This window comes from Choloepus didactylus, chromosome 3, assembly GCF_015220235.1.
Source record: "Choloepus didactylus isolate mChoDid1 chromosome 3, mChoDid1.pri, whole genome shotgun sequence".
Classification (NCBI taxonomy): domain Eukaryota; kingdom Metazoa; phylum Chordata; class Mammalia; order Pilosa; family Megalonychidae; genus Choloepus; species Choloepus didactylus.
In genome coordinates, this window is record NC_051309.1 from 89,067,966 (window position 1) to 89,094,018 (window position 26,053).

The window sequence follows — 26,053 nt, forward strand, 5'->3', positions numbered from 1 at the left end:
TGGTTCAGATTCTTACAGGTTAGTTGTGATGTGGAGTCTGAAACCATATCTGAGCTTTTTGCACTGTTATGTTAAAATCCACTGGTCTGTCTTGCACTTTGAGTAGATCTTTCCCCCAGGCAGGATTTTGAACCTTCACTTGTTGGTTGTTTGGAATACAGTGGTTCACTGAGTTATGCAGAGTTTCCAAATATTGACATGTTTTATTACGCAAAATTTAAAAATTACATTTGAATGTATTACTGCTGATCATATCAGAGAAGACTTTAAGTATTGGGAAGCTGTCCAGCTCATGGTGGGAGATAAAAAAAATTTCCCAAATTCCAACTTCTGCTTCAAAATTTGAATTTTTCAGGGGTAACAAACATGGCTAGTTGTGGGTTTTGTTTTGTTTTGTTTTGTTTGTAGCAACAGGCTCACTTTGTTCACTTTTGAGAAAATGTCCAACAAATACCCAAGTCTGAATAATTACATTCTTTCAGTCATTCTTTCAAGTAAATGATGTTCCATGAAAAAGGAGGCTAGTTCATCTTATAACATTTACATAAGGCAGCCATAGTACTTTGTGGCACAAGTGCTTTAAGTGCCTTTCCCACTTTGCCATGCAAAATATTAAGACATTCTCAAGTGTCAGGATTTAATAAAAATAATTTTTCACTGCTTCTTCATGGACATTTGTAAGTGAAAAGGGCGTTTTTTGTTTGTTATTTTGACCATGAGTGTGTGGCAGAGTACAGTTTGGTGCCACTGCATAGATTTGTGCTATGGTGCCAGTAGCTTTACCCACCATTGCTTTTGTACCATCAGTACATGTCAATGCAATGAAAAGATGAATAATGTTTTTATATTATTATAAAAATAGTGTTGACCTCCTCAATCTCTTATAAAGGTCTTGGGTGATGCTTCCTGAGAATTGTTGCTTTAAGGTTTCATTTTTACCTATAAATCTTTTCCGTTTGGATTTATTTTAGTGCAAGCAATGAGATAGGGATTAAACTTTTATTTTCTTCATGGCTAATCAGTTGATCCAGCATTCTTTATCAAATAATCTATATATTGTAGTGGATTTCTGGGTACAGTATTCCATTCTATCAATTAGCCTGCTTCTTTATGAATGTACTAGTGCTAAACTCTTTGAATCATTACAGTTTTATGTGTTTTAATTAATATATAGTAGGACTGCCTCCCCTCTCATGGCTCTTTTTCTGAGATTTCCTGACATTTTGTTATATTTGCTCTTTCCCTGCTGTCTCTCCTCTCTGCCCTCCAGTTTCTGAAATACTGTTTGAAAGAAAGTTATAGGCTATCATATCACTATATCACTGTATGTCATGTATCTCTTAAGAATAACATTTTCTTCTATACCTATGATACCATTATCACCCCTAAGAAAATCAACAGTGATTCCATTGTAGAATCTAGTCTTCAGTCCATATTGCCTCAGTTTCCCAAGAATATCTTTTCCAGTTGCTTTTTTCCCCCAAATCAGGAACAGAGTCACACATGGCATTTGATGATTGTGTCTTGTTAAATGCTGGCTTTTTGAAGAGTTCAAGGAAGTTGTCTTGGAGAATGTACCTCGTTCTGGATTTATCTGTGTTGTTTACTTTATCCATGTATTTCCTGTAAACTGGAAGTTAACCAAAGGCTAGATTCAGTTCAGGATAAAATTTTTCTAGCAACCATACCTGTATACTTGCTATTGCAGCACATACAGAGCACATGATGTCAGATTGTCTCACTATATATGATGCTGAATTTGGTCATTTGCTTAAAGTAGAGATGCCATTGTAAAAGTACATTTTCCTCTTTGCATTTAGTAATTTGTGGGATGCTGTGTTGGCACTGTTCAAAAGTCTCATTCTCCAACATCCTTTTACATATAGTATCCCATTAATGATCTTTGGATCATTCATTACTTTGTATGTTGCAAAATAGTGATTTACTAGTGCTGTTCTGCGTTTATTAACTGCTATTTTTCTGTAAGAGCTTTCCTTTTTATTTTACTTTTTCTCCTTTTTTTTAGTATCAATACAGACTTTTCTGCTCATAATATACACACAGAAAAGTGCACATTTCAGAGCATACAGCTTGATAAATTTGCAGAAACTGAACACCCCCATGTAACCAGCATTCAGAACAAGAAACTAAATATTACCAGGACCCCAAAAGCCTCCCTCATGTTTCCTCCAAGTCACTGGCCCCTCTAGCCCCTCCCCCATCACTAAGAGTCTTGCCGGATTCCTTATATAAATGAAATCATGCAATCTTTTGTACTTGATTCTTTTGCTCAACTTTATTTTGGTGAACTTTATCCATATTGTTGAATGTTTGTATAGTTTCTTCATTTTCATTACCATATGGTATTCCATTGTGTGAATATACCACAATTTTTTTATCCCACTGCCTTTGGATACTTTTTTATTGGCTGTTAGGAATAGTTCTGCTGTGAACATTCTTGTATATTTGACTCAGCCTTTAATTTATTCGGTGTATTATAGTAAATTATAATTGTCATTCTTTTTGATGCTCAAATTGTTCCACATTTGACCAGGTCATGTCTTCTTGACAGGGCCCCATTGATCTTTGAACACTTTCCTACATTCTAGCATGAAGAGATGCCTTAGGATCATTTTATATTTTCCCATGCCCAAACTGGGAATCAGTCATTTTTCAAGGATCTTTTGTTCCTTTTAATGAGGAATAGTATTTATAAACCAAGATCTGAATGCTGGGTATGGTCATTGCTGCTGGGTATTACTGCTGTTAGACCTTTTCAGTGTACAGAGCTAGAAATATGTTTGTTTGTTTTTAAATCTTGTTCATGTATTTCTATTAGCTTGATTTTTTTTTCATCGTCACGTATTTTGTTGCCATTTAAAAGTTCTTGAAAGTATATAATGAAACCATGAATATTAAGTTTCCCATCTGAGAAATACTTGTTCATCTTTTATAACTTTTTATTTTTAACAAAGTAATGTCTGGTCATTGTGGAAAATACAAATAAGCAAGAAGAAAAAAATAAAAAATCTCCTATAATTCCAACCACTCATAACATTTTGGTGCATATCCTAATCATCACATATGAATATTTTATTAGTAGGCAAAAATCAGTCATAAGACAGTTTTTTTTAATTTAAGAAATAGATTGTGAGAGTATTTGATGCTTGTTTGTTTCCCTTAGGACAGCAGCGTTCTCGAATGCTAGCTACTCTTTTTAAGGATGAAAGGTGTCAGCAACTTGCTGCTTATGGGATCCTAGAGAAAATGTACCTAGATAGAATCATCAGAGGAAATCAACTTCAGGAATTTGCTGCCATGCTGATGCCCCACCAAAAAGCAACTACAGCTGATGGTAATAATATATCTTATAAGTAGGTGGTAGTAAACATGTAGGTACAGAATAGTGGAAAGTATGTTAAGTTTAAAGCATATTGCTATCCTCTGAGATTTCTATGAACACTTGCTGATATCTATATTTAAAAAAAGAGGAATATTGACATGTATCAGTGCTTATCTTACACACATATGGGTTTAGGGGGTAAAGTATAAAAATATAAAATATATATTAAACTACCCTATTGGAAAGCTTGTTGTGGGATAATGCATTTGTTTGAAACTGTTTGTAAGGGCAGAAAAATTATGGGCTATGCTTAAAATACTTTTACATTTCCAATTGATAAGTATCTTACTTAATCTTAAACATTGGTTTGTAACTGAGCGTAATTATCTAGTTTTTTTTTAGATAGAGCAAAATTTGGCATAGTAGCTTGCCCAAGGTTACTTAGGGTGAAAGTGTTGCCAATAAGAATAGAACTAGGTGTCATGTTTCCTAATTAAGGGATGCATTTGCTTTTATCAGACAGCTTTTGCCAGAAAGAAGTTTTTAAGAGTTGCTTGTGGATAACCTCAGTTGTGCTTTTATTATGTATGTCTAAAAAGGTTTTAAAGTAGCTTATAGCAGTAGCACATGATGATAAAAAGTAAAGATGTAGACAATCAGAAATATGGTAAAGATCAAGATATATATGCAGATGTATTAGACTAGCTTCCTTGGAGTTACAGCCATCATAAATGTAAGAGAATCTGGCTGTAAAGTGTCATTTTATGTAGGAGTTCGCTGGAAGATGCATACTTCACATACCTACTCCTATTGCCCCGAGTTAAACCAGATCAGTGAATGCATTATATTGACCCTTTAATGAATTTCTTTTATTTAATTGCACTTTAAGAAGCAACCAGTTGATTCTCATCTTTCTCTCTCAAGGAGTTTTTTTTCCCCATAGGATATTCCTTATTCAGATCCTCTGGAAAAATGCCTTTATGTATTAGTATTAGGATTACTTGTGGCTCTCCTGAGCAATTGGTTTTAATCTTATTTAAGCAAACAGTGAGTTGATGAACTGATTGGTTTTCCCATTTGGGTTGGCAGTTAGAAAGCTTAAAACTAAATTTGTAGCCCATCTGTAAAACATATATAGGACTTTGGTATGTGTTTTGGTTTTTGCTGCCCTTGTTTATACTTTTTACTTTTAAATTCTCTGTCTTTTGTTATGTATATTCTTCCGAACAGCTTTAAATCTTTTTTGCAACAGATGTCTGACAAGTTAAAAAATAATGAGAAAATGGTTCTAGAGTTGATACAGTTGAGCTGACTTCGACCTTTCTGGCCATGAAAGAAGAATGAAAAGATAAAATGTTAGGTAATTCTTTTCAGGAAAGAGGGATGCTCACTAGCCTTCAGAGGAAGCAAAGATTCTCAGGTTTCTTACTTGGGAATTTGTATGGAGGATAGATGCTTTGTCCTTTTCCTCTTCCATTTTAGACTTTTGCTTTCCTTATTTATCTTTCTTGAACATTTTTTTTAATGGACATTATGAACCCAGGCTAGAAATCTTGGCATTTTTGGTTTTGTTTTCATCACAATTGATTTTTTTGAGTATATTCCCAGAGTTCTGCAGCCATTGCCACTGCTCTGCTTTCTGTATCTATAGATTTGCCTATTCTAGATATTTCATATCCATGGAGTCATACAATATGTGACCCTTTCTGACTGGCATCATCCACTAACCATAATATTTTCAAGGCTCATCCATGTTGTAGCATGTATCAGTACTTAATTTTTTAATTGCTGAATAGTATTCCACTATATGTGTATACTACTTTGTTTATCCATTAATCAGTTGTTTCTGCTGTTTGGCTAGTGTGAATAATGCTGTTATGACTATTCATGTACAGGGTTTTTTTTTTTTTTACATTTTTTATTGTGAACTATAGCATATATACAGACAAGTGGTAACTTTCAAAGTACAATTTAACAAGTAGCTATAGAGCAAATTTCAAAGAGTGTTCTGTGTTACAGTTTAACCATTTCAGTTATTTCCTTCTAGCTGTTCTAACCCTAGAGACTGAAAAAATATATAAAGATTCAGTATTTTTAATCCTTTGTGACGTCCTATCTTGTCTTTTGCTACCCCTCCTTTTCTTTTGATCATTGTCTCAGTCTTCAAGGATATCTGGGCAGTGACCACCCTGACTTGTTCCTATTGAAAAGGGGTGTTAACATTATGGTGAAGAGGTACACATCTGTTTAATGTTCCTGAAGAGGCTGTTGCCTCTGGGTTTGGGGACTTATCTGGCATAGGAAAACTATAGAGGTTTTAAGTTTCTGAAAAATAAACTTAGTGAATGAAACTTTTATAGTGTCTCAGATAGGGACCTAGGTATTCTTTAGTATTTTGGGGTCTACTGTTTGGGCTTGGCATACTGTGGCCATTTGGAATATCTAGCTGAAGCTTGCTTAAGGGTAACTCAGGATAACTCTCGACTCTATTTGAAATCTCTTAGCCACTGAAACCTTATTTTGTTACCTTTATTTTCCCCCTTTTGGTCAAGAAGGCACTCTCAATCCCTCAACACTAGGGCCAGGCTCATTCCTAGGAGTCGTGTCCCACATTGCCAGGAAGACTCACTCCCCTGGGAGTCATGTCCCATGTAGTTGGGAGGGTAATGCATTTATTTGCAGAGTTGGGCTTAGAGAAAGAAAGGCCACATCTGAGCAACAAACAAGGTTCTTTGGAGGGGACTCTTAGGCATGATTATAGGTAGCTTCGCCTCCCTTTTACACCCATAAGTTTCATAACAGCAAGCCTTAAGATCGAGGGCTTGGCTTATTAAGTAGAGGTTTCCTAATTTCACTTAGCATATATTCTGATGACCAAGATAAACAATCAGTGTCTCAAATTATCTTCATTTAGTTGTACAATCATCATCAGTCTCAATTTTAAAGTATCATAACCTAAAACACCTCAAAACTCTTACCAGCCCCTAATTATTTATCCCTAGTATTAGTGTGGTACTAGTAAGGTCTTCCTATTAAATATAGACCATAGTATGCAGTAGGTTAGTTTTTCCCATATACCACTCTGTTGTTAACTCCTTGTACCAGTGTGATACATTAGAAGTAGATCATGCAAGCACTTATTTATATTTGTAGTGCTAATCTGTGGGATACATGCTTTTAAACAACCTTTTTCAATCATGTTCGCCTTCAGTGTGGCACTGATACTTATAATCCCATTAACGAACTGTCATCACCTCTGTCCATTCCCATACCTTCAAGTTCAGCCTTGTTTACAGGTTTGTACATATTAGGTAATCATTCCCCCTTCTCTAGCTTCTGTCTATCTCTAGGTCCCCTGTATTCTACATTGTGAGACACCAATTTTGCATTATATAGATACTCAACATAAGTCTTCAAGGTTCATCCATGTTGTCACGTTTCAGGATCTCATTCCTTCCTGCTGTATAGTTTCTATCGTATGTATATACCAGATTTTGTTTATCCACTTGTCTGTTAAAGGACTCTTGGATTGTTTCCATCTTTTGGCAGTTGTGAACAGTGCTGCTGTGAACATCAGTGTGCAAATGTCTGTCCGTGTCATTGTTTTCAGTTCTTTCGGGTGTATACCAAGAAGTGGAATTGCCGGGTTGTAGAGTAACTCAATATTATATCTAGTTTTCTGAGGAACCACCAAACTGTCTTCTATAGTGGCTGTACCATTATACATCCCCACCAGCAGTGGATAAGAATTCCAATTTCTCTACATGCTTTCCTGTAGTTTCCTGTTTATTTGATGGCAGCCACTCTTATTTGTGTGAGCTGATATCTCATTGTGGTTTTGATTTGCATTTTCCTAATAGTGAAGATGAACATTTTTTCCTGTGTTTTTTAGCCGTTTGTATTTCCTCTTTGGAAAAATGTCTTTTCATATCTTTTGCCCATTTTATAAGTACTATAGTTGTTAAGTTGTAGGATTTCTTTATCTATGCTGGATATCAATCTCTTATCATATATATGGTTTCCAAATATTTTCTCCCATTAAGTTGACTGTCTCTTCACCTTTTTGACAAAGTCCTTTGAGACACACAAGCTTTTCATTTTGAGGAGTTCCCATTTATCTATTTTTTCTTTCATTGCTTGTGCTTTGGGTGTAAGGTCTAAGAACCTGCTAGATCTTGAAGATGTTTCCCTGTATTATCTTCTAGGAGTTTTATGGTACTGTCTCTTATTTGAGGTCTTTGATCCACTTTGAGTTAATTTTTGTGTAGGGTGTGAAATAGGGGTCCTCTTTCATTCTTTTGGATGTGGATGTCCAGTTCTTCCAGACCCATTTGTTGAAGAAACTGTTCTGTCCCAATTCAGTGGATTTGGGGGCCTTATCAGAAATCAGTGGACCATAGATCTGGAAGTCTGTTTTTGAACCCTCAATTTGATTCCATTAATCAGTATATCTGTCTTTGTGCCAGTACCATGCTGGTTTGACCCCTGTGGCTTTATAATAGTCTTTAAAGTAAGGAAGTGTAAGTCCTCCCACTTTGTTCTTTTTTAGAATGTTTTTGGCAATTCGAGGCCTCTTTCCCTTCCAAATAAATTTGATGACTAGCTTTTCCAAGTCTGCAAAGTAGGTTGTTGGAATTTTGATTGGAATTGCATTGAATATGTAGATCAGTTTGGGTAGAATTGACATATTAATGATGTTTTGCCTTCCTGTCCATGAACACGGAATGTCTTTCCACCTGTTTAGGTCTTCTTTGATTTCTTTTATTAAAGTTGTGTACTTCCCTGTATAGAAGGCTTTTACATCCTTGATTAAGTTTATTCCTAGGTACTTGATTTTTTTAGTTACTCTATTAAGTGGAATTTTTTCTTGATTGCTTCTTCCATTAGGTCATAACTAGTGTATAGGAACAATAGTGACTTTCATGCATCAATCTTGTATCCTGCCACATTGCTGAATTTATTAACTCAAGTAGCTTTGTCGTCATTTCTCAGGATTTTCAAATATAAGATCATATTATCTGCAAATAATGACAGTTTTACTTTTTCCTTTCCAATTTGGATGCCTTTTATTTCTTTGTCTTGCCCAATTTATGCTCTGGATAGAACATCTAGCACAATATTGAATAATAGTGATGACAGTGGGCGTACTTGTCTCGTTCCCGATCTCAAGGGGAAGGCTTTCAGGCTTTCACTGTTGAGTATTATGCTGGCTGTGGGTTTTTCTTATATGCCCTTTATCATATTGAGGAAGTTTCCTTCAATTCCTACCTTTTGAAGTGTTTTTTATCACTTTTGTTGAATACTTTTTCAGCATCTATCAAGATGATCATTTGATTTTTATCTTTCTATTTGTTAATGTGTTGTAATACATTGATTGATTTTCTTATGTTGAATCACCCTTACATTCCTGGAATGAACCCCACTTGGTTGAGGAGAATAATTTTTTTAATGTGCATTTGAATTTGATTTGCAAGTATTTTGTTGAGAATTTTTGTATCTATATTCATTAGGGAGATTGGCCTATAGTTTTCCCTTCTTATAGTTTCTTTGTCTCATTTTTGTATTTAGTAATGTTAGCTTCATAAAATGAATTAGGTAGTGTTCCTTTTTCTCAATATTTTGAAAGAGTTGAGCAGGAATTATGTCTGTTCTTTTTGAAAGTTTGGTAAAATCCCCTGTGAAGCCATTTGGTCCTAGGCTTTCATTTGTAGGAAGATTTTTGATGACTGATTAGATTTCTTTACTTGTGATTGGTTTTTGAAGTCTTCTGTTTCTCTTCGGGTCAGTCTAGATTGTTCATGTGTTTCCAGGAAACTGTCCGTTTCCTCTAAGTTGTCTAGCTTTTTGGCATACTGTTGTTCATTATCCTCTTATGACTTTTTAAATTTCCTGGGAATCCATAGTGATGACTCCCTTCCACCCCTCATTTCTGGTTTTGTTTATTTGGGTCTTCTCTCTTTTTGGCTTTTCAGTCTAGTTAAAGGTTTGTCAATCTTGTTGACCTTCTGAAAGAACCAACTTTTGGTTTTATTTATTCTATTTGTTTTTGTTCTCCAGATCATTTATTTCTGCTTTAATGTTCGTTATTTCTTTTATTCTATTTGCTTTAGTTTTGGTTTATTGATCATTCTCTAGCTTCTTCAGTTCTTTGGTTTTAGCTCTTTCTTCCTTTTTAATTTATGCATTTAGAGGTATAAATTCCCCTCTCATCTCTGCCTTCGCTGCATCCAATAGCTTTTGATATGCTGTGTTCTTGTTTTCATTTGTCTCTAGATATTTACAAATTTCTCTTGAAATTTCTTCTTTGACCCACTGATTGTTTAGGAGTATGTTATTTAACTGCCATATATTTGTGAAAGTTCTGGTTCTTTGGTGGTTATTGATTTCTAGTTGCATTCCATTATGGTCAGAGAATGTGCTTTGAATAATTTCAGTCTTTTAAAATTTATTGAGACTTGTTTTGTGCCCCAACATGTGATCTATCCTGGAGAACATTCCATGAGTGCTAGAGAAGAATTTATATCCTGTTAATCTGGGATGTAACGATTTATATAGGTCTGTTAAGTCTAATTCATTTATCCCATTGTTTAGGCTCTTAGTTTCCATATTGGTCCTCTGTCTAATTTTGTCTGTAGCAGATAGTGGTATATTGAAGTCTTCCATTATTATTGTAGAAGCATCTCTTGCTCCCTTCAGTTTTGCCATTGTTTGACTCATGTAATTTGGAACTCCTTGATTGGGTGCAAAAACATTTATGGTTGTTACTTCTTCTTGGTAAATTGTCCCTTTTATTAATATATAGTGACCTTCTGTCTCTTAGGACATTTTTACATTTAAAATCCATTTTTGTGTGATACTAGAATAGCTACCCCTACTTTCTTTTGGCTACTTCTTACATGGAATATTTTTCTTCCGTCCTTTTGCTTTCATTTTCAATCTTTTTGTGTTGCTGGGTCTAAGATGAGTCTCATGTAAACAGCATGTCAGTGGATCATACTTTTTAATCCGTTCTGCCAGTCTGTACCTTTTAATTGGGGAGTTTAATCCATTCACATTCAAAGTTATTACTGTGTAGGCAGTTCTTGAATCAACTAATTCCTTGGTTTTTATTTGTCAAATCTCTTTGTCCCCTTTCTCTTTTTTTCCTTTAAATTACCCTTATTATTATTCTTCAGTTCTGTGCCCTTCTCCAGACCCCTCTTTCCTTTCTTTTTTTCTCAGCCAGTAGAACTCCCTTGATTGTTTCTTGCAGAGCGGGTCTCTTTTTAACAAATTCTCTCAGTGTTTGTTTGTCTTTGAAAATTTTAACCTCTCCCTCACTTTTAAAGGAGAGCTTTATGGGTAAAGAATATTTGGCTGGCAATTTTTACCTCTCAGAATCTTAAATATTTCACACTACTTCCTTCTCACCTCCGTAATGCCCACTTGAGTAGTCAGTGCTTAGTCTTATGTGTTTTCCCTTGTATGTGGTGAGTCTCTTTTCTCTTGCTTCCTTCACAACTTTTTCCTTTTCAGCATTTGATGATTTGATTAGTATATGTCTTGGAGTGGGTCTATTCAGATTTATTCTCTTTGAAGCTTGTTGGCCTTCTTTGATTTTCAAACTTATGCCCTTTAAAAGGTCTGGGAAGTTTTTCCCAACTGTGCCCTCAAATATTCTTCCTAGCCATCTACTCTCCTCCTTCTGGGACAGTGATTCTTATATATGTGCACTTCATGTGGTCCATCATTTCCCTGAGATCCATTTCAAATTTTTTGATTTTTTTTCACCATTCGTTCTTTTGTGTGTTTGCATTCATTTGTTCTGTCCTCTAGTTCACTTGTTCTTTCTTGTGCCTCTTCAAATCTGGTGTTGTTTGTCTCTAGTATATTTTTAATTTGATCTACTGTATCTTTTATTTCCCTAAGATCTGCTATTTTTCTATTTACTCTTTCAAATACTTCTTTATGCTCTTCTAGAGTCTCCTTGATGTCCTTTATGTCTTTAGCCAACCCGTTGAAATTGTTCTGGAGATTTGCATATACTTCGTTTATGAATTGCTCCAAGTTCTGTGTCTCCTCTGGCTTTTAAATTTTGTCGTTTGGATTGTTCATATCTTCTTGAGTCTTCATGTGCTTTTTGTTTTTCTGTTGACTTTGTGGCTTTTGCTTATCTTGATAAGGTCATTTTGGGAAATGCAGGATTATTTGAACATTTATTTAAAATTTGGCAGAACCATAGCTTGCTGGAGTGCACTTCTCCTGTCTCCCAGCAGATGGTGGTCTTGAGCCACCTCTTACTCTCAAGCCAGTTTTTCTTTAACTGCAGTCGTGCTCTGGGTGGGGTGCAAACAAAGTGAAAATCCAGTTAGCACACCAGTTCTCCTTGCATACTGGGGATTGCCAACCCTGGGAATAGGGGGGTAAGCCTTGGGCAGTTTGGCAGGGAGTCCGCTTAATGGCACAGTGGATCTGGTGATTCCCTGACCTCTGAGTGGGTCACTCTCAGGCTGTGTGGGTGTGTGTGTCTCACCCTCCAGCAAAAATGTGCCTCAGTCCCTGCCTGCCTGCACCCACGAGCCTCTGGGGTGGTAGAAGGGCTCATGGTCTTCTGTGTGGCATACTTGCTTATCCCTGCCTCTCACCCATGCACAGCATGGACTTCTGCTTTGAAGAATAAATGTTCTGGGTTTTTTTTGTATGCTCAATGCAGGTGCTCTGTTTCCCAGTTTCCCTCATGGGAACTCCTGGCTGTGGGGCTGAGGATTATTTCCCCAGCTAATTACTGAGATGGATGCGTGGGAGTGTAGAGCTGCACCTTCCCCTGCTTGGCAGCTGGCTTGCAACTGCCAGCCTCTGGAGTCCTGGTTGGATAAAGTCACCCCATCCTTTCAGATATAATTTCTCTGCTTTTTTATCCAAGTCCCCGCTCTATATTGTAGAGGTCCTTCTCTGGCTGCCCATATCCTGGAACTGCTGTCCTGGGCATTTTCTGCCTTTTCTCTCGTTTTTTCATGGAGGAGAAGTTTGCTCTGCCTTTCCTTTTCTCCATCTTCCAGAAGTGTACAAGTTTTTGTGTGGACATGTTTCCATTTCTCTTGAATTTATACCTAGGAATGGAGTTGCTGGGTCAGATGTTAAGTGTGTGTTTAACTTTTTGAGGGACTGTCATACTGTTTTCCAAAACAACTGCACTATTTTACATTCCCAGGAGTAGTATATGAGGGTTCCAGTTTCTCTGTATCCTGACCTATACTCGTTTATTATCTGACTTTTTGATTATAGCCATCCTAATGGGTTTGAAGTGGTATCTTATTGTGATTTTGATTTACATTTTCCAGATGGCTAATGATGTTGAGCATCTTCTCATGTGTTTATTGGCCATTTGTATATCTTCTTTTGAGAAATATCTATTCAAATCTTTTGCCAATTTTTAAATAAGAGGATTTGCCTTCTTATTGAGATAAGAATCTTTATTGTGCTTCACGTTGTACTTTGCATATATTCCATTTAAAAAAAATTTTTTTTAATTGAGATTGTTCAGATACCATACAACTATCCAAAGATCCAAAGTGTACGATCAGTTGCCCACGGCACCACCATACAGCTGTGCATCCATCAACACAATTAATTTTTTTTTTTTTTTGATTTTTAGAACATTTTCACTACTCCAGAAAAGAAATAAAGACCAAAAAAAAGGAAACTCAGATCCTTCCACACCCCTAACCACACCCCCCTCCATTGTTGATTCATAGTTTTGGTATAGTACATTTGTTACTGTTGATGAAAGAACATTAAAATACTACTGACTGTAGTATATAGTTTGCAATAGGTATATATTTTTTCCCTATGTGCCTCTCTATTACTAACTTCTAGTTATAGTGACATACATTTGTTCTAGTTTGTGAGAGAGAGTTCTAATATTTGTATAGTTAATCACGGACATTGTTCACCACAAGATTCACTGTTTTATACATTCCCATCTTTTAAACTCCAACTTTCCTTCTGGTGACATACTTGACTCTGAGCTTACCCTTTCCACCACATTCACACACTTTTCAGCATGATTAGTTATTTTCACAACAAGGTACCTTCACCCCTGTCCATTTCCAAACATTTAAGTTCACCCTAGTTGAACAGTCTGCTCATAATAAGCAACCACTCCCCATTCTTTAGCCTCATTTCTATATCCTGGTAACTTATATTTCATGTCTATGCGTTTACATATTATAATTAGTTCATATCAGTGAGACCCTGCAATATTTGCCTGTATGTGTCTGTCTTACTTCACTCAATATAGTGCCCTCAAGTTTTCTTCATCAACCCATTTCTTTTAAGATGGTTTTGTTCACACACCATACATTCCGTCCTAAGTAAACAATCGTTGGTTCCCCGTATAGTCACGTATTTATATATTGAGCACCCTTGCCACTCTCTGTATAAGGACATCTTCATTTTTTCCACAAAGATGGAGGAAGATTAAAAGAAGGCAGAGAAAAGGGGGATGTGAAATGAAAAAAAAACGAAATGAAAAAAAAAGGCAGAGAGGCAAAAGAAAAAGAAAAGAAAAAAAACAAACAAACAAAAAAACACAAAACTTCATAGCTAGAAAGCGACAAACGGAAAGATAGCATTAACCTAAAGTAGAATAAAGAGTCAAACAACATCACCAATGCCAGGAGTCCCATACCCTTCCCCTATTTCTCACCCTGCCATATGCATTTAGCTTTGGTATATTGCCTTTGTTACATTAAAGGATGCATAATACAATGTTTCTGTTAATTATAGCCTCTAGTTTGCATTGATTGTATTTTCCCCTCAATCCCACTCTATTTTTAACACCTTGCGATGTTGACATTCATTTGTTCTACCTCATGTAAAAACATATTTGTACCTTTTATTAAATCGTTGAGCACCCTAGGTTTCCCTGAGTTACACAGTCCCAGTCTATCATTGGTCTTTTGTTCTGGTGTCCCACATGGTCCCACCTTCCTCTTTCAACCATATTCACAGTCATCTTTGTTCAGTGTACTTACATGCTGTGCTACTATCTCCCAAAATTGTTTTCCAAACCTCTCACTCCTGTCTTTTCCTTTCTGTCTGTAGTGCTTCCTTTAGTGTTTTCTGTTCACAAACTCTGTCATTGTCTGTTTGTCAAAAAATATTTTAAGCTCTCCCTCATATTTGAAGGATAGTTTTGCCGGATATAGGATTCTTGGTTGGTGGTTTTTCTCTTTCAGTATCTTAAATATATCACCCCACTTCCTTCTTGCCTGCATGGTTTCTATTGAGAAATCCGCGTATAGTCTTATCAAGCTTCCTTTGCAAGATTGCTTTTCTCTTGCTGCTTTTTCTGATTATTAAGTGTCTTGGCATAGGCTTATTCAGATCTATTCTGTTTGCGCTTCTTGGATCTGTGATTTTATGTCTTTCTTAAGAGATGGGAAATTTTCATTGATTATTTCCTCTATTATTGCTTCTGCCCCCTTTCCCTTCTCTTCTCCTTCTGGGACACCAATGACACATAATTTCTTGCTTTTCGTTTTGTTCTTAATTTCCTGGAGATGTTGCTCATATTTTTCCATTGTTTTCTCTATCTGTTCTTTTGTGTGTAGGATTTCAGGTGCCTTGTTCTCCAGTTCTTGAGTGTTTTCTTCTGCCTCTTGAGATCTGCTGTTGTATGTTTCCATTGTGTCTTTCATCTCTTGTGTTGTGCCTTTCATTTCCGTAGATTATGCCAGTTGGTTTTTTGAACTTTCAATTTCTACCTTATTTACATACAGTGTTTTCATTATATGGTTCAGCTCTTTTACTTTTGAATTGACTTATTAGTTGTTTCAATTCCTGTGTCTCAGTTGAAGTGTAAGTTTGTTCCTTTGACTGGTCCATAACTTCTTTTTTCTTAATGTAGGTTGTAGTTTTCTAATGTCTAGGTATCTGGTTTTCTTGGTTACCCCAATCAGGTTTTCCCAGACCAGAACACGCTCAGGTCCCATAAGGAAGAAATATTCAGTATCCGGTTTCCCTGAGGGTGTGTCTTAGAAAATTGGTATACCCTGTGATGCCTCAGGTCACTGTGCTTTGCTTCCCAGCAGGTGGCGCCTGTCAGCCTGTAATTCTAGACGGGTGTAAGGAGGTGTTCCCTGTGGCTGTTTTCCCCCAGGCTCTGGGGTCTGGTTCTGAATGGAAGGCGGGTAGTAGAGCTGGGCCTCACCCCTTTCATCTTAGAGACGACAGACCCCCTAGGGGAGGTCATTAGCATTTCAATGGTCTCTCTCTGCCTGTGCTATCTCCACCCTTGTCTGGGTCAGAGCACTGAAAACTGAAAATGGCCGAGGCTTTCTCCACTGAGCCAAAAAATTAACAGGAAGTCCCCTTCAGGGGTAGTCCGAGGTGACCCTCTGGCTCTCCAAGGTTAGTCATCACCCAAAGCCTCTGTCTGCTTGTAGTGAGCAGTTCACACTTGCCAATTAAAACCCCAGTTGGAGCTCAGCTGAGCTACTTTTGCTTACTGGGAGAGATCTTCTCTCTGGCACTGTAAGGCTTTGCAGCTCAGGCTGTGGGGGGAGGGGTCTCCCCACTTGGATCTGCAGTTTTTACTTACAGATTTTATGCTGTGATTTCGGGCATTCCTCCCAATTCAGTTTGGTGTATGAGGAGGTTACATTTGTCCCCCCGCAGTTATTCCGGATTATTTACTAGTTGTTTCTGTTTTTTTTTTTTCAGTTGTTCCAGGGGGACCACTTAGCTTCCACTCCTTTCTATGCCGCCGTCTTAGATCCTTGCCAGCCTATATTGTGTTTTTGACAAATGAAATGTTTCTGGCAACTTTACATCTGGCAAGTCTATCAGTATCATTTTCCCAACAGCGTATGCTTACTTTGTGTCACGTTTTGGTAATTCTCGCCGTATCTCAAACTTTTTCATCGTTATTTTATCTGTTATGGTGTTCTTTTATCAGTGATTTTTGCTGTTACTATTGCAATTGTTTTGGGGTGCCATGAACCATGCCCATATAAGACAGCAAACAGTTGATAAATGTTGTGTGTATTCTGACTGCTTCACCAACCAGCCATTCCCCCATTTCTCTCCTTCTCAGACTCAGGCTTTTCTAGTCTCCGAATCACAACAATATTGAAATTAGGCCACCTAGTGTCCCTATAGTGGCCTCTAACTGTTCAAGTGAAAGGAAGAGTTGTGCACCTCTCACTTTAAATCAAAAGCCAAAAATGAGGGCGTACTGAAAGCCAAGATAAGCCAAAAGCTAGGCCTTTTGAGCCAAACAGTTAGCCAAGTTGTGAATGCAAAGGAAAAATTCTTGAAAGAGATTACAAGTGCTACTCCAGTGAACACACAGATGATAAGAAAACAGCCTTATTGCTGCTACGGAGAAAGGATTAGTAATTTGGATAAAAGATCAAACCAGCCACAACATTCCTTAAGCCAAATCCTAATGAAGAGCAAGGCTCTAATTCTCTTCAATTCTAGGAAGGCTGAGAAATGTGATGAAGCTTCAGAAGAAAAGTTTGAAGCTAGCAGAGGTTGGTTCATGAGGTTTAAGGAAAGAAGCCGTCTCCATAGCATCAGAGTGCAAGGTGAAACAGCAAATGCTGATATAGAAGCTGCAGCAAGTTATCCAGATCTAGCGAGATCATTGATGAAGACGGCTACACTAAACAACAGATTTTCAGTGTAGACAAGAATCTTATACAGTTTGAAAAATGCCATATAGGACTTTCTTAGCTAGAGAGGAGAAGTCAGTACCTGACTTCAAAGCCTCAAAGGACAGACTGACTCTTTTGTTAGGGGTTAGTGTAACTGGTGACTTTTAAGTTGAAGCTAATACTCATTTACCATTCTGAAAATCCTAGGGCCCTTAAGAATTATGCTAAATCTATCATGTCTGTGCTCTATAAATGGAACAAAGAAGGCTAGATGACAGCTCATCTGTTTACATCATGGTTTACTGAATATTTGATGCCTACTGTTGAGACCTACTGCTCAGAAAAAAGATTTCTTTTACAATACTGCTGCTCACTGACAATGCACCTGGTCACTCAAGAGCTCTGATGGAGACATACAATGAGATTAGTGGTGTTTTCATGTCTGCTAACACAACATGCATTCTGTAGCCTGTGGATCAAGGAGTCATTTCAACTTTCAAGTCTTGTGATTGAAGAAATACTTTTTTAAGGCTATATTTAACTGCCAAAATAGTGATTCCTCTGATGGATCTGAACAAAGTCAATTGAAAACCTTCTGGAAAGCATTCACTATTGTAGATGCCACTAAGGAAAATAATGATTCATGGGAGGAGGTCAGAATATTCAACATTCACAGTAGTTTGGAAGAAGTTGATTCCAACCCTCATGTGTGACTTTTTGAGGGGCTCAAGACAGCAGTGAAGGAAGTAACTACAGATGTGGTGGAAATAGCCTGAAGGTGTGACTGAATTGCTGCAATGTCATGATAAAACTTGTACAGATGAAGAGTTGCTTCTGATTGGTGAGCAAAGAAAGTGGTTTCTTGAGATGGAATCTACTCCTGGTGCAGATGCTGTGAACATTGTTGAAATGACAATAAAAGACAGAATGTGACATCAATTTATTTGATAAAGCCACAGCAGGTTTTGAGAGGACTGACTCCCATTTTGAAAGAAGTTCTGCTGTTGGTAAAATGCTATCAATCAGCATCGCATGCTACAGAGAAATCTTTCATGAAAAGAGGAGTAAATCAGTGTGGCACACTTCATTGTCTTACTTTAAGAAATTGCCACAGCCAATCCAACCTTCAGGAACCACCACTTGGATAGTGAGCAGCCATCAACAGTGAGGCCTGACCCTATGCCAGCAAAGTGATTATGACCTGCTGAAGGCTCAGATGATGGTTAGCATTGATTTTTAGACATAATGCTATTTATTTATTTATTTATTTATTTTTTTATTGAGATATATTCACATACCACGCAGTCATACAAAACAAATTGTACTTTCGATTGTTTACGGTACCATTACATAGTTGTACATTCATCACCTAAATCAATCCCTGACACCTTCATTAGCACACACACAAAAATAACAAGAATAATAATTAGAGTGAAAAAGAGCAATTGAAGTAAAAAAGAACACTAGGTACCTTTGTCTGTTTGTTTGCTTCCCCTACTTTTTTTTTTTTTTTTTTTTTTTTTTTTACAAGAATTTAATTTTAATGCATATTTACTACAGAAGCACTTAAGGTAAAAGGAGCAAGTTTACAATGTAAAAATAAATTGATAATATTATCAAGCCTGGAGACTTCTGTCCCTTCCAGATGTACTTTGGATATGAGATCAGAAGACCCCTCCAGTCTAAGTTACAGAGTGTTTATAGAGCCTTTTGATTTAGAATGCATTCAATTAAGTCATATTCTATTTTTATGTTTGAATCATGACTGGTGAACTACAAGTGGTGAAACACCAGTGAGTTAAGAACAAAGGGGGTTTCACAGTGTTATCAGAGATTCAAACTTATCCTTGAATGTTTGCAAAATTTTACTGAAAATATTTCTACTAATTAAGCTATGACTTCTGTGAGAGTTTTAAACATACTTTTTACATATATAAAAACCAAAAATTAGAAGAGATTACTATTACTTATAACTAACTTATTAGCACAGTTTTCTTATTTCATTCTGTAATTAGTTTAACCATTACATCATGTTGATAAGCATACATTTGATTAAAACTATATTCAGCCTTATTACATTATTTATGATTTTTTATGATTTAAGTAACAGCTACAGCCCCATCCTATTTTCTTTTTACATAGAGGACAAGATGGTTACATGTTATTTATAGCTAAGAAGGTCAAGAAGGGCTTTCTGCTTTCCTGAAAATTCACAGCATTTAACTGTTTAGCTTCTCCATTAGTTACAATTTTTTGTTATGGGACCTGAAGGATATGAATCATTTGTCCCAGTTATTATAGTAAGGCCTTTCCACTTCCTATCATTTGGAAATTGTATTTAAGTGCTTTGGGGTAAAAGTTCTGTAAAATATGCTTCTATATCAGAAAGAAAACTGGGTCTTAACTAACTGAACAGAAAGCATTTGGTGATATATGAGAGCAGCATAGAGAGGAGTCAGAGTCCTCATTATCAGATTCTTCAGTAGAGATATTATCCTGCAACACCCTCTCCCACTGGCACCTCTCTATCCTTTCTACATAATCTATCCCATCTTTAATTTGATTAATATTTGGATCTCCTTGTTCTCCTATGCTCATTCCATAAGGACTAATCAACATTGCTCTCTGAAATTCTTGCTCTTTCAGAAACTGGCCATACCTGTAAGTAGGATGTATTTGATCAGGGCCTGTAGCCCATTTATTCAAAATAGAGACTGCTTCATCCATAGGTTCTGACGGTAGTGTTCTTTTTTTTTTTTTTTTTATCATCATTTTATTGAGATATATTCACATACCACGCAGTCATACAAAACAAATTGTACTTTCGATTGTTTACAGTACCATTACATAGTTGTACATTCATCACCTAAATCAATCCCTGACACCTTCATTAGCACACACACAAAAATAACAAGAATAATAATTAGAGTGAAAAAGAGCAATTGAAGTAAAAAAGAACACTGGGTACCTTTGTCTGTTTGTTTGCTTCCCCTACTTTTCTACACATCCATCCATAAACTAGACAAAGTGGAGTTTGGTCCTTATGGCATTCCCAATCCCACTGTCACCCCTCATAAGCTACATTTTTATACAACTGTCTTCGAGATTCATGGGTTCTGGGTTGTAGTTTAATAGTTTCAGGTATCCACCACCAGCTACCCCAATTCTTTAGAACCTAAAAAAGGTTGTCTAAAGTGTGCGTAAGAGTGCCCACCAGAGTGATCTCTCGGCTCGTTTTGGAATCTCTCTGCCACTGAAGCTTATTTCATTTCCTTTCACATCCCCCTTTTGGTCAAGAAGATGTTCTCCATCCCACGATGCCGGGTCTACATTCCTCCCCGGGAGTCATATTCCACGTTGCCAGGGAGATTCACTTCCCTGGGTGTCTGATCCCACGTAGGGGGGAGGGCAGTGATTTCACCTTTCAAGTTGGCTTACCCAGAGAGAGAGGGCCACATCTGAGCAACAAAGAGGCATTCAGGAGGAGACTCTTAGGCACAAATACAGGGAGGCCTAGCCTCTCCTTTGCAGCAACCGTCTTCCCAAGGGTAAAACTTATGGTAGAGGGCTCAACCCATCAAACCACCAGTCCCCTATGTCTGTGGTCATGTTAGCAACCATGAAGGTGGGGTAGGCAAATACCCCTGCATTCTCCACAGGCTCCTCAAGGGGGCACTACATCTTTTTTTTTTTTTTCCTTGTTAGTCTTTTTTCTTTTTTTTTTTTTTTTAACTTTCCCTTCTTTTTTAAATCAACTGTATGAAAAAAAAAAGTTAAAAAGAAAACAAACATACAATAAAAGAACATTTCAAAGAGACCATAACAAGGGAGTAAGAAAAAGACAACTAACCTAAGATAACTGCTTAACTTCCAACATGTTCCTACTTTACCCCAAGAAAGTTACATAAAATAGCAACATTTCAGTGAACTTGTTCCTACTACATCCATCAGAAATTAACAGACCATAGTCATTTCTGGGCATCCCCAGAACGTTAAATAGCTTATCTGTTCTTCTTGGATTATTGTTCCCCCTTCCTTAATTGCTCTCTACTGCTAGTTCCCCTACATTCTACATTATAAACCATTTGTTTTACATTTTTCAAAGTTCACATTAGTGGTAGCATATAATATTTCTCTTTTTGTGCCTGGCTTATTTCGCTCAGCATTATGTCTTCAAGGTTCATCCATGTTGTCATATGTTTCACCAGATCGTTCCTTCTTACTGCCGCGTAGTATTCCATCGTGTGTATATACCACATTTTATTTATCCACTCATCTGTTGAAGGACATTTGGGTTGTTTCCATCTCTTGGCAATTGTGAATAATGCTGCTATGAACATTGGCGTGCAGATATCTGTTCGTGTCACTGCTTTCCGATCTTCCGGGTATATACCGAGAAGTGCAATCGCTGGATCGAATGGTAGCTCTATATCTAGTTTTCTAAGGAACTGCCAGACTGACTTCCAGAGTGGCTGAACCATTATACAGTCCCACCAACAATGAATAAGAGTTCCAGTTTCTCCACATCCCCTCCAGCATTTGTAGTTTCCTGTTTGTTTAATGGCAGCCATTCTAACCGGTGTTAGATGGTATCTCATTGTGGTCTTAATTTGCATCTCTCTAATAGCTAGTGAAGCTGAACATTTTTTCATGTGTTTCTTGGCCATTTGTATTTCCTCTTCAGAGAACTGTCTTTTCATATCTTTTGCCCATTTTATAATTGGGCTGTCTGTACTATTGTCATTGAGTTGTAGGATTTCTTTGTATATGCAAGATATCAGTCTTTTGTCAGATACATGGTTTCCAAAAATTTTTTCCCATTGAGTTGGCTGCCTCTTTACGTTTTTGAGAAATTCCTTTGAGGTGCAGAAACTTCTAAGCTTGAGGAGTTCCCATTTATCTATTTTCTCTTTTGTTGCTTGTGCTTTGGGTGTAAAGTCTAGGAAGTGGCCTCCTAATACAAGGTCTTGAAGATGTTTTCCTACATTATCTTCTAGGAGTTTTATGGTACTTTCTTTTATATTGAGATCTTTGGTCCATTTTGAGTTAATTTTTGTGTAGGGGGTGAGGTAGGGGTCCTCTTTCATTCTTTTGGATATGGATATCCAACTCTCCCAGCCCCATTTGTTGAAAAGACCATTATGGCTCAGTTCGGTGACTTTGGGGGCCTTATCAAAGATCAGTCGGCCATAGATCTGAGGGTCTATCTCTGAATTCTCAATTCGATTCCATTGATCTATATGTCTATCTTTGTGCCAGTACCATGCTGTTTTGGCAACTGTGGCTTTATAATAAGCTTCAAAGTCAGGGAGTGTAAGTCCTCCCACTTCGTTTTTCTTTTTTAGAGTGTCTTTAGCAATTCGAGGCATCTTCCCTTTCCAAATAAATTTGATAACTAGCTTTTCCAAGTCTGCAAAGTAGGTTGTTGGAATTTTGATTGGGATTGCATTGAATCTGTAGATGAGTTTGGGTAGAATTGACATCTTAATGACATTTAGCCTTCCTATCCATGAACATGGAATATTTTTCCATCTTTTAAGGTCCCCTTCTATTTCTTTTAGTAGAGTTTTGTAGTTTTCTTTGTATAGGTCTTTTACATCTTTGGTTAAGTTTATTCCTAGGTACTTGATTTTTTTAGTTGCTATTGAAAATGGTATCTTTTTCTTGAGTGTCTCTTCAGTTTGTTCATTTCTAGCATATAGAAACATTACTGACTTATGTGCATTAATCTTGTATCCCGCTACTTTGCTAAATTTGTTTATTAGCTCTAGTAGGTGTATCGTCGATTTCTCAGGGTTTTCTAGATATAAGATCATATCATCTGCAAACAATGACAGTTTTACTTCTTCTTTTCCAATTTGGATGCCTTTTATTTCTTTGTCTTGCCGGATTGCCCTGGCTAGCACTTCCAGCACAATGTTGAATAACAGTGGTGACAGCGGGCATCCTTGTCTTGTTCCTGATCTTAGAGGGAAGGCTTTCAGTCTCTCACCATTGAGGACTATGCTGGCTGTGGGTTTTTCATATATGCTCTTTATCATGTTGAGGAAGTTTCCTTCAATTCCTACCTTTTGAAGTGTTTTTATCAAAAAGGGATGTTGGATTTTGTCAAATGCTTTTTCAGCATCTATTGAGATGATCAATTGATTTTTCCCTTTCGAGTTTTTAATGTGTTGTAATACATTGATTGTTTTTCTTATGTTGAACCATCCTTGCATGCCTGGAATGAACCCCACTTGGTCATGGTGTATGATTTTTTTAATGTGTCTTTGGATTCGATTTGCAAGTATTTTGTTGAGGATTTTTGCATCTATATTCATTAGGGAGATTGGCCGGTAGTTTTCCTTTTTTGTAGCATCTTTGCCTGGTTTTGGTATTAGATTGATGTTAGCTTCATAAAATGAGTTAGGTAGTGTTCCATTTTTTTCAATGTTTTGAAAGAGTTTGAGTAAGATTGGTGTCAGTTCTTTCTGGAAAGTTTGGTAGAATTCCCCTGTGAAGCCATCTGGCCCTGGGCATTTATTTGTGGGAAGATTTTTGATGACTGATTGGATCTCTTTGCTTGTGATGGGTTGGTTGAGGTCTTCTATTTCTTCTCTGGTCAGTCTAGGTTGTTCATATGTTTCCAGGAAATTGTCCATTTCTTCTACATTATCCAGTTTGTTGCCATACAGTAGTTCATAATATCCTCTTATAATTTTTTTAATTTCTTCAGGATCTGCAGTTATGTCACCTTTTTCATTCATTATTTTGTTTATATGGGTCTTCTCTCTTTTTGATTTTGTCAGTCTAGCTAGGGGCTTGTCAATCTTGTTGATCTTCTCAAAGAACCAACTTTTGGTGATATTAATCCTTTCTATTGTTTTTTTGTTCTCTATGTCATTTATTTCTGCTTTAATCCTTGTTATTTCTTTTCTTGTACTTGGTTTAGGATTGGTTTGCTGTTCATTTTCTAGCTTCTTCAGTTGATCCATTAGTTCTTTGATTTTGGCTCTTTCTTCCTTTTTAATATATGCATTTAGTGCTATAAATTTCCCCCTTAGCACTGCTTTTGCTGCATCCCATAGGTTTTGGTATGTTGTGTTCTCATTTTCATTCGTCTCTATATATTTAGCAATTTCTCTTGCTATTTCTTCTTTAACCCACTGATTGTTTAGGAGTGTGTTGTTTAACCTCCAGGTATTTGTGAATTTTCTAAGTCTCTGATGGTTATTGACTTCTAATTGTATTCCATTGTGGTCAGAGAATGTGCTTGGATAATTTCAATCTTTTTAAATTTATTGAGGCTTGTTTTATGTCCCAGCATATGATCTATTCTGGAGAAAGTTCCGTGAGCACTAGAAAAGTATGTGTATCCTGGTGATTTGGGATGTAATGTCCTGTAGATGTCTGTTAAATCTAATTCATTTATCAGATTGTTTAGGTTTTCAATTTCCTTATTGGTCTTCTGTCTGGTTGATCTATCTATAGGAGAGAGTGATGTGTTGAAGTCTCCCACAATTATTGTGGAAACATCAATTGCTTCCTTTAGTTTTGCCAATGTTTCTCTCATGTATTTTGTGGCACCTTGATTGGGTGCATAGACATTTACGATTGTTATTTCTTCTTGCTGAATTGCCCCTTTTATTAGTATGTAGTGGCCTTCTTTGTCTCTCAAAACATCCCTGCATTTGAAGTCTATTTTATCTGAGATTAATATTGCTACACCTGCTTTCTTTTGGCTGTAGCTTGCATGAAATATTTTTTTCCATCCTTTCACTTTCAATTTCTTTGTGTCCCTGTGTCTAAGATGAGTCTCTTGTATGCAACATATTGATGGTTCATTTTTTTTGATCCATTCTGCGAATCTATATCTTTTAATTGGGGAGTTTAATCCATTTACATTCAACGTTAAAACCGTGAAGGCATTTCTTGAATCGGCCATCTTATCCTTTGGATTATGTTTGCCATATTTTTCCCTCTCTCTATTAATATCCTTTATTGTACCCATACCGAATCTCTTTAGTACTGAACCTTTCTCCAAGTCTCTCTGTCCTGTCTTTGTTTCTCTGTCTGTAGGGCTCCCTTTAGTATCTCCAGTAGGGCAGGTCTCTTGTTAGCAAATTCTCTCAGCATTTCTTTGTCTGTGAAAAATTTAAGCTCTCCCTCAAATTTGAAGGAGAGCTTTGCTGGATAAAGTATTCTTGGCTGGAAATTCCTCTCACTCAGAATTTTAAATATATCGTGCCACTGCCTTCTTGCCTCCATGGTGGCTGCTGAGTAGTCACTACTTAGTCTTATGCTGTTTCCTTTGTATGTGGTGAATTGCTTTTCTCTTGCTGCTTTCAGAACTTGCTCCTTCTCTTCTATGTTTGACAGTGTGATCAGTATATGTCTCGGAGTGGGTTTTTTTGGATTTATTCTATTTGGAGTTCGCTGAGCATTTATGATTTGTGTATTTATGTTGTTTAGAAGATTTGGGAAGTTTTCCCCAACAATTTCTTTGAATACTCTTCCTAGACCTTTACCCTTTTCTTCCCCTTCTGGGACACCAATGAGTCTTATATTCGGATGTTTCATATTATCTATCATATCCCTGAGGTCCATTTCGAGTTTTTCAATTTTTTTCCCCATTCTTTCTTTTATGCTTTCATTTTCCATTCTGTCATCTTCCAGGTCACTGATTCGTTGTTCAACTTCCTCTAGTCTTGTACTATGAGTGTCCAGAATCTTTTTAATTTGGTCAACAGTTTCTTTAATTTCCATAAGATCATCCATTTTTTTATTTAGTCTTGCAATGTCTTCTTTATGCTCTTCTAGGGTCTTCTTGATTTCCTTCATATCCCGTACTATGGTCTCATTGTTCATCTTTAGTTCTTTGAGTAGCTGCTCTAGGTGTGTCTCTTCTGGTCTTTTGATTTGGGTGCTTGGGCTTGGGTTATCCATATCGTCTGGTTTTTTCATATGCTTTATAATTTTCTGTTGTTTTTGGCCTCGTGGCATTTGCTGAACTTGATAGGGTTCTTTTAGGGTTTGTAGACCAGTTGAAGTCCTTATCTCTAATTTATCAGATCTACAGCTTCGTGGA

At 36.9% G+C, this 26,053-nt stretch overlaps 1 protein-coding gene across 3 annotated transcripts in view; it reads left to right on the forward strand.

Annotated features, from left to right (window-relative positions):
* Window positions 1-26,053, forward strand: part of COPS4 (COP9 signalosome subunit 4) — a 71,465-nt gene that overhangs the window by 33,489 nt on the left and 11,923 nt on the right. For 2 of the 3 annotated variants that reach the window (XM_037830128.1, XM_037830126.1), the window contains exon 7: window positions 3,185-3,355. The exons of the other annotated variant lie outside the window; for it this stretch is intronic. In XM_037830128.1, the coding sequence (XP_037686056.1) occupies window positions 3,185-3,355 (171 nt within the window). The remainder of the gene's footprint in view (window positions 1-3,184; window positions 3,356-26,053) is intronic. 3 annotated transcript variants of the gene reach the window in all.